The sequence below is a fragment of the Solanum stenotomum genome, chromosome 8 (genome assembly GCF_019186545.1).
Source record: "Solanum stenotomum isolate F172 chromosome 8, ASM1918654v1, whole genome shotgun sequence".
Classification (NCBI taxonomy): Eukaryota; Viridiplantae; Streptophyta; class Magnoliopsida; order Solanales; family Solanaceae; genus Solanum; species Solanum stenotomum.
The window spans coordinates 18,458,439-18,467,971 of NC_064289.1; the positions used below are offsets into that span (position 1 = coordinate 18,458,439).

The following is a 9,533-nucleotide window of genomic DNA, read 5'->3' on the forward strand; positions in this document are numbered from 1 at the left end:
CTTTTGTTTGAGGATGAGTGTAATCGAAAACAAGAAGGGTAGTAATGGGTCATCCCAGTATATTTATGAACCAGTTCATTATCTATGACATATGTTCAATTACATTATATTTCGAGATATTTGGTATTTTGTAGACTTTTACAAATTTGTATTTAGTTTTATGTTTTACACATAAGAGATTTGAAAATATTGTTTTCTTCTATTCAATTTGTAAGTGGTCATAAAAGATCATTTCCTTTTAAATTTTAAACTTTTTTGTTCAACACATGACAGTCGATGAGTAATATATTCTTTGTCTATTTCGAATAATGGTAAAACTCGTGGAGGTAGAGATGTTTTTCATGGATCGACACTCTATATTATCGTGCAGTTGCAAGGCGGTATTAAATCAACATCATTTGACAGTTTTTCAGAGGTAATAAGAATCCTCAAGTACCTAAAAAATACAGTGTTTCCTGATGCTAAACACACTCAGTTACTTGGATTGGAAAAATAAATAGAACTTCTTTTTTTGTGTGAAAAAAGAACAGAAAAACTAAAATTAATCGCTACAATTACAATGTCAATCTAATAACTTGTTCTTTCCATATATACCACATCTGTTCAACTTATAAGTCACACACGGATTTCAGGAGTCAAACTTTCAATTTATGTGTCACCATTCGAATTTCGAGAGTCAAATTGTGAATTTGGACATGGAATCTTTTAAGTATTTTTACGGGGCGGAGGGACTAGATGGTTACATTTGGTGCATGTTTAATACTTTCTGAAGAAATATTCATCAGTATCCTTCTCAGTAGGATTTTCTGTCCTTAATGGAATTGGAAATAAGCTCTCCTTATAATCTAAAGGCCAAGCAAAGCCAGATAGTAGACGTATAAAAAAATCAAATCCAAGACTCGTAGCTTGTTTAGCGTTCTGATCATAACACATCAACCTGTAATTTTGTGTTAGTTCGTAAACATACTTATCATACTCCCACATCCCATTAGGCATATGAAAGGGTATCTGGGGATTCACCGTGTATACTTTGATCCAATTATTCTCTCCAATCCTTTGCCATATATCGTATTCTGCTGTCATTGCCTTTGACATGTCTTTACTAGCCATAGCTGCAATTGATTTACCGCGTAACACTAATGTAGCCCAGTATTCACCTGGAATAGGTGGCCCTGGCATTATCTCGAAAAGTTCAGTTTCAAAATCAAATGCCAGAACACTGTACACATTTTCTTTGTCACGCTTCACATTGCTGCTGGCCAGCCAATAATAAACTCCATTCTGGTATGTGAAATTTTGCGAAAAGGATATTTGAGATTCGTGAGAGAAATTTGGTTCCAAGAACTTCCATGAATCATTTTTAGTCGAGTACAGAGCAGTAAATATCTTAGGATAAACAACTGATGTAAATTTAATGTTAAATGTCCGAAAATAGATAATCTTATAGTCCTGATTCGTTTTGTCAAAACCTATTCCAAGTGATCTGCAACAGTCCTCAAAATTTTCTTCTATATCAAATTCAATATTCGGAATGACCCTACACTGTTTAATTGCAGGATTCCACCAAGCAAATCGAACATCCAGAAAATGTCCATTCTCTAGTAAGAATATTCCATTAATCGGACCAACCATGTTTCTGAAATCATTAACACCATCACAGTAATAAATCCGTTGATGTGTAGGTACACATCCCGAAATTATATTATCAGGGAGTAAGTACAAATGAACTTGTCTTGTAGGCAAAGGGCTTGTCTCATAGTCAACACCGAACTTAACTACAATTTTACGAGTACCAGTACTCTCATTATCAAAGTGTTTTCTGATAAAACTCAAGCTTTTGATGAGATCGCGCCAACTTTTACACACACGTTTGTATCGCAGCAGTGATTTAACAGATAATCGCGTTAAAATATGATCAGCAATAATATCTTCTCGCGAGTAACTCTCTGTATTACTTGTCATCCTGCTCAAATTATTTCTGGTAAATGTAATCAAACATCTGATTATTTGTATGTATATATAAGATAACAGATCAGAAATAATAATCTCTGTCTTGTCTATAAGAAAAAAAAAATAGATAATAGATTGCACATGTAACAAGAAAACAACGAAATGAGAGTAAAATTAGCTAACAATCTGTTACTTGTTCCTACAACAATGATTAAGAAATAATGTCCGTTCAACTCCTAAAAGACTGGGTAAAAGGATTGAGTAATTGCAATTTTGATCACAAGTAAGGAATATTTACAATGTATTCCATTATTTGGAAATATAACTAAACAGCTTCTTAAATTTGGCACGATTTATAAGTTTGCGACTCAAATTTAACTAGTGACCATATAAACACTTCACTGTGCATCTTTTAAACACATGAGTGTTGGAAAATGCGGACAAACATAAAAATATATAGTCAAAATAATGAAAATAGAATGGAAAAATAATGATACCAAGAATTTTGCGTGGAAACCCTCTAAATAAGGGGGAAAAACCACGGGCCAAGAGGAGCAACTGACATTCACTATAGCAAGGAATTTTTTACACTTTGTAGTCCCGAATACAATATTCAAAGTGACTACAACACGCTCAAAAGGAATAATACTCTTTTTATTTACCACCATACTAAATATCCCTCACGCTCTATTTTCCTTCACATACTACTTTGCTTGTATAGTCTATGAAATATCTCACTTTGCTCTCAAATAATTTTTCTCTCTATCTTGGTGTGTTGTGCAAATGAGCAAGAATGCTCTATTTATAGGAAGAGAAAAATATGCCTATGTCACTGATGACATAGGCAAATGTAGCAAATTTCAAAAGGTTGCAAATCTTACCAATTTGTCAACTATCCAATCTATCATTTTTTCAACTCTAGCATCAATTTCTTTTTCAACATTTGTTATCACTATTCCTTTTTAACAATTGTTTGCAGCAATTGAGTAGCAAAAGTTAACTAATAAAAATATGGGATGGACCCCACAAATCTCCCTCTCCAGTCCAATTCACCGGAAGGAGGTATCTTCATTTTCTTTAAAGAGAGCTCATACCGACAAGTTGTTTGTATAACTCAAACTTGTCTTTCGGTATCGTCTTGGTCAGCACATATCTGCAGGATTTTCACTTATGTGGATCTTTTTGACGTGAAATGATTCACTCTCTACTTCCTCACGAATCCAATTATATATGATGTCGATGTGTTTTATTCTTGCATGGTACATGGAGTTCTTGCTCAAGTCTATTGCGCTCTGATTGTCTCAATAGACAACATACTCCATCCGTTGAAATCCAAGTTCTTGAAAAAATTTCTTTAGCCATATCATCAATCGCTTTAGCCATATCATCTTCTTGCCGGCTTCAGTAACCGCAATTTACTCAGTTTCAATTGTAAATAGTGCAACACATTTCTGCAACTTCGATTGTCATGATATAGCTCCCCCTAAAAAGTAAACAAATATCCAGCAGTGGACTTTCTGTTATCAAGGTCACATGCCATATCAGCATCTATATAGCCCTTTAAGATTGGATCTGATGCTCCAAAACACAAACATTCATATGAGCTTCCTCTAAGATATCTGAGTATCCACTTCACAGCTTCTCAATGCTCTTTTCCCGAATTGTCAAGAAATTTGTTGACAATACCAACTGCGTGAGCAATATCAGGTCTAGTGCATACCATTGCATACATTAGACTTCCAATGACGGAGAAATATGAAACTTTGGCCATGCTCTCTTTTTCCTCCTTAGTTGTAGGACACATTTTCTTGCTCAACTTCATATGACCAGCAAGAGGTGTACTAAAAGGCTTAGCATTCTTTATATTGAAGCGATCTAGTACATGTTCAATGTCTGTGACAAATAAATCTTCCTTTCATCTCTGAGATAAGTAATTCTCATGCCCAAAATTTGCTTGGCATGACCCAAATCTTTCATAGCAAAAGACTTACACAACTCTTTCTTCAACTCGTTAATCATGGAAGTATTTATGCCCATAATTAAAATATCATCCACATACAACAAAAGAATGATAAATCATCGTTAAATTTTTTTTGTACAAATACACAATGATCTGAAGAAGTCTTTTTATAGCCTTGCTCGCCCATAACAAATTTAAACTTCTTGTACCACTGTCTAGGAGCTTGCTTTAAGCCATAAAGACTTTTTTGAGTTTGCACACAAAATTTTCTTTACCATTTACTTTAAAGCTCTTGAATTTTTCCATATAAATCTCTTCTTCTAGGTCACCGTGAAGGAAAGCCGTCTTTACATCCATCTGCTCAGTCTCTAAATTGATACTAGCAGCCAAACCTAGAACTGTACGAATTGAGGACATTTTCACAATAGAAGAAAATATTTCGTCAAAGTCAATACCCTTTATTTGACCAAATTCCTTAACAATCAATCTAGCTTTGTACCTAGGCTTCAAGTTGTGTTCTTCAACTTTAACTTTGAACACCCAATTGTTCTTCAAAGCTCTCATGCCCTTGGGCAATTTTACCAACTCATAAGTGTGGTTCTCATGCAGAGACTTCATCTCGTCTTGCATGGCTTCAATCCATTGATCCTTGTGCTCATCTTCCATGACCTTTTCATAACATTCAGGTTCTCCTTCGTCAGTGAGTAACATATACTCATTGGGTGAATAACGAGAGGAAGAAACCCGATATCTAGTGGACCTCCTAAGCAGAGTATTTAATTCGTCCACAACTTCATGAGTAGAAGGATCATCAATAACAACATCATTGTTATTATCAACATCAATGTGTTGATTCGATACATGATTTTGGGCGTCACCATGATTATCAAGCCCAACAACATCATGCACACTTGTGTGAGGAACTTCATCTAGATGAACTATGCCATCAAAACTTGAAAATTCTAGCTTCTCCGCTTTGTTAATATCTTCAATTGTTTGATTCTCCATGAAAATAATATCACATCTTCTCACAAATTTCTTCTCAACTGGATCATATAGTCTGTAACAAAATTCATCAAGGCTATATCCAATGAAGATACATTGCCTTGTCTTGGCATCTAACTTTGACCTCTCATCTTTAGGCACATGTACAAAAGTTTTGCAACCAAATAATCTTAAATGGTCATAGGAAATATCTTTTCCATACCAAACTCTATTTGGAACACCACTTTGCAAAGCAACAATAGAAGATAGATTAATAACATGTGCAATGGTCAATAAAGCCTCATCCCAAAATGAGTTTGACAACTTTGCTTTAGATTACAAATATTTAACTCTTTCTATCAAGGTCATGTTCATTCTCTCAGTCAAACCATTAAGTTCAGGAGTCTTAGGGGGATCTTTTGGTGTCTTATACCTTGATGCTCGTTGTATTCATCAGATGGTCCACAATATTCACCACCATTATCAGTACGAATACATTTCAGTTTCTTTTCAGTTTCTCTTTCAACTGAAGCCTGAAACTGTTTGAAGACACCTAACACTTGGTCCTTAGTCTTCAAGACATAGACCCAAAATTTTCTCGAGCAATCATTAATAAAAGTGACAAAGTAGAGTGCACTACCCATTGTTTTGTTTTCATTGGACCGCATAAATCAGAGAGCACCAACTTAAGCAGCTCTATTTTTCTCAAAGGAGGATTAGACTTAAAGGAAACTTTATTTTGCTTACCAGCCAAGCAGTGCTCACACTTTTCTAATTTAGCACTTTGAAAATCTGACAATAATTTCTTTTTGGCTAGAACATTAAGCCATTTCTCGCTGATGTGGCAAAGCCTCTTGTGCCATAATGTTGAAGAGTTATCGCTCTCAACCGCATTCACCATATCAACACAAGTAGAAGTTGTAGTTCATTATAGACCACAATGTTTGTTACCATGAGCCACAACCAAATAATCCTTAATGAGTTTACATTATCCATCACTGTTGGTATTAACATATCCTTCATCATCCAAAACACTAACAGAAATCAGGTGCAGACGAACATCAGGAGAATGTTTACATTGTTCAAAACTAGTTTAGTTCCAACATTAGTTTCCAAGCAAATTGTACTAATACCAACCACCCTAGATACAATCTCATTACCGATACTCAAGGTTCAAAATCACCAGGAGTATAGGAATGAGAAAAAACTCTTCTTTGATGTCACGTGAGATGCGGCACCAATGTCCACAACACAGACTCATCATAATTAATATTTATCAGATTCGCATCAAGGACGATAACAATATCTTCGGTGGTAACGGTGGCTAGGCAATTTTCATTGCCATCTTCTTTAGTTTCCTCTTTGTTTTTCTCTCTCTTTAACTTCCTACAAAATTTCTTTGTGTGCCCTTTCATTCCATAATGATAACGCTCAATATTCTTGAGTCTGCTTCTGAATTTGCTCCTATTTTGTTCTCTATTATGATAACCACGAGTTTTGTTTCTCCCCTATAATCAATCACTAGGACATTCGACGAAGAAGAATCTAGAGATTTTCTTCTCATCTCTTGATTCAAGACACTACTGTTGGCGAAATTCATAAAGATCACACTATTCGGAGTAGAATTTGATAAACAAGTTCTAAATGTTTCCCAAGAATTTGGTAGGGAACCAAGTAGAAGCAAGCCTTGAATTTCTTCATCAAACTTGATGCCTATAGCAAATAATTGGTTCATGATCCCCTGAAAATTATTCAGGTGATCTGTCATCGAAGAACCATCATGAAACTGTAGACTTAGCATCTGCTTTATCAAGAACATCTTATTATTTCGACTCTTCCGAGCATATAAACTTTCAAGATGCTCCCATAGGATTTGAGCATGTGTTTGTTCAGAAATATGGTTCAACACATTATCGACAACCCATTGCCTAATAAATCCACAAAATTGTCTGTGCAATAGATTTCATTCTTCATCTGTTTTATTATCAGGCTTTACAGTGGTAAAAACTGATTGATAAAAATTCTTGACATAAAACAAATCTTCTATTTTCCCCTTTCAAATGACATAATTAACACCATTCAAAGTAATCATTCTACTTGTGTTGACTTCAATCGTTTTCACCAAAAATAGGGATAAGAGTCTGAAAAATATCTCAACTTTGGTCAAATTTGCTGTTGCAATACTAAACTTTCATGAGGACCTAATACCTCCCTAGACTATTTAATACCGTATTTTAAACATATATATTTTCCCACGTGGACATAAAAAATAATGCAAAATTATAAATAGTAATGTGTCCATGTGGGCACATATATACCTTTAAAATACACTATTAAATAGTTCTGAGGGTAAAAAATACGGTATTAAATAGTCTAGGGAGGTAATAGATCCTCATGAAAGTTTAGTATCGCAACAGCAAATTCGACCAAAGTTGGAGTATTTTTCAAATCCTTATTCCTTAAAAATATAGTTGTTGCCAACCAAAGTAAAATATTTCTTATGTGAAAGTTGAGACTGTGTTGCAACCACAAAGCATACTCAGATAAAATCTTGACTCTGATACCAGTTTGTTGGAAAAAACGTGGACAAACACAAAAATATATAGTCAAAATAATAAAAATAAAATGGGAAAATAATGACACCAAGAATTTTACATGGAAACCCTTCAAGAAAAATGGGAAAAACCACGGGCCAAGAGGAGCGATTGATATCACTATAGCAAGGAATTTTTTACATTTTGTAGTCACGAATATAATATTCAAAGTGACTACAACACACCTAAAAGAATAATACTCTTTTGATTTACCAACTTACTAAATATCGTTCACACTCTATTTTTCTTGTATAATTTATGGAATACCTCACTTTGCTCTCCAATAATTTTTTTCTCTCTATCTTGGTATGTTCTACAGATAAACAAGAATGTTCTATATATAGGAAGAGAAAACCATGCATATGTAACTAATGACATATACAAATGTAACAAATTCAAAAGGTTGCAAATCTTACCAATTTGTCAACTACCCAATCTATTATTTTTTCAACTCTTGCAGCAATTTCTTTTTCAACATTTTGTTGTCACTATTCTTTTTTAACAATTGCTTGCAGCAATTGAGTAGCAAAAGTTGACTAATAAAAACCTGGGATGGACCCCACAATGAGTTGGCGAGTCCTACATGACATATTATGTGTATTTTGTAATTTTTGAGCCTTGGTATATATTGACTTGTTGACAATGAGAAAAGTTAAAACTTTTTATGCAATTTGAAATGGTATTAGAGCAATACTCCAAAATTACGAAAAGAACTTGCTAATTTTGAAAAGATACCTACGTCATATGTTGCTCGAACTGTTTAAAAGCTATTGATGGTTGCATACCAACTATTGACACCCAATTTTGGTCTAACATTTTTTAAAATTCGTAACATTTAAGTTTTTTTTTATTTATTTAATAGTTCGAAATACATTTTTTATAATTTTAAATAAGTTTATCGATAACTATCCTTATTTGTCAAAATTTAGGATTTTTTTTATCAATTAATTTTAATTACATTATTTTTGTCACAACCAGTTGACTACGTTCAAATATTTATTCATTTTGATTATATCATTAGTTCTAATAAATTGTATTTTTTACATGTCATTATCTACGTTCATTATACTTTTTAATAATCATCTTATTTGTTATATTTGTCAATATTAATTTTGATATTTTGAACAATCTATAAATTCATTCGAATATGGATAAGATTTCATGCACATATATTTTTAAAGGCTAGTTCTTTTGGCGCACGATTTTAACAGAATGATACTGTACTATAGGTAAAAAAAATATTTTCTATATAAACAATGACTTATTCATTCGATCAAGGGTGGAGGAAATTATTTTTTTAGGAAGTAAGAATTTTCTAAATATCAAAAATTCTAAAAACAAATTCTCTCCCCTTTTCCTCCCTTAGCCTCCACCACCTTAAACCCTACCTGAAACCCCAGCTCCGGCGAGGAGCTTTCTACTAGGATGAATCAGAGAAAATGAAAATGGTGGTCAATTCGATTTTTCTTTCCCTTTTTCCTCCTCACTGCCACGAAACAAACCAGCAGTTCACTACACCAAACAGTTAGCCAACCATCACCTTTTTTCGGCAGACCAGCGAACCAAACCCAAAACCCTACTCGCTTTTCACCATTTTCCGGCAAAAAACCCAGCTGAAACGATCACCAGACCATCCCCACGTCTATACAACCAGAAGACCACTATTATTTTCGATCGAAACAGCTCCAAGCGAGAGCTAACAACGAACACAACAGCTCAACCAAACCACCATCAAAATCCACCAGCGAACAACAGAAAAACAGAACCCAAAAACAGACCAGCCATTCCCCTTTTCAATTTTTTGTTTGTATTTACAGGTGTTTTCACCACTAACTCCGACGGAATCGCAAACTCCACCAAGAGCCACCAGATCAACTCCTTTTCTCTCCAGCGAAATAACAACACCTCAACGAACCAGGAACCAATGTGGTGTGCTTGAAATTTGCATATCCGACCAGAGAAGCCATATATCGGTAACTTTCTATTTTGCAATGTTTATTCTTTTTTGAGAAAATACATAGAAATCCCCCTAAACTATGACCCTT

At 34.2% G+C, this 9,533-nt stretch overlaps 1 protein-coding gene across 1 annotated transcript; it reads right to left on the minus strand.

The window, feature by feature from the left end:
- Positions 1-756: 756 nt before the first annotated feature.
- Positions 757-1,962, minus strand: LOC125873574 (F-box/kelch-repeat protein At3g23880-like). Its single transcript, XM_049554478.1, has one exon. The coding sequence runs from the start codon at positions 1,960-1,962 to the stop codon at positions 757-759; it is 1,206 nt and encodes a 401-aa protein (XP_049410435.1).
- Positions 1,963-9,533: the final 7,571 nt, after the last annotated feature.

Bases quoted from the DNA above. Each gene is read 5' to 3' on its own strand.
- LOC125873574 (XM_049554478.1), bottom strand. From the start codon at position 1,962: ATGACAAGTAATACAGAGAGTTACTCGCGAGAAGATATTATTGCTGAT.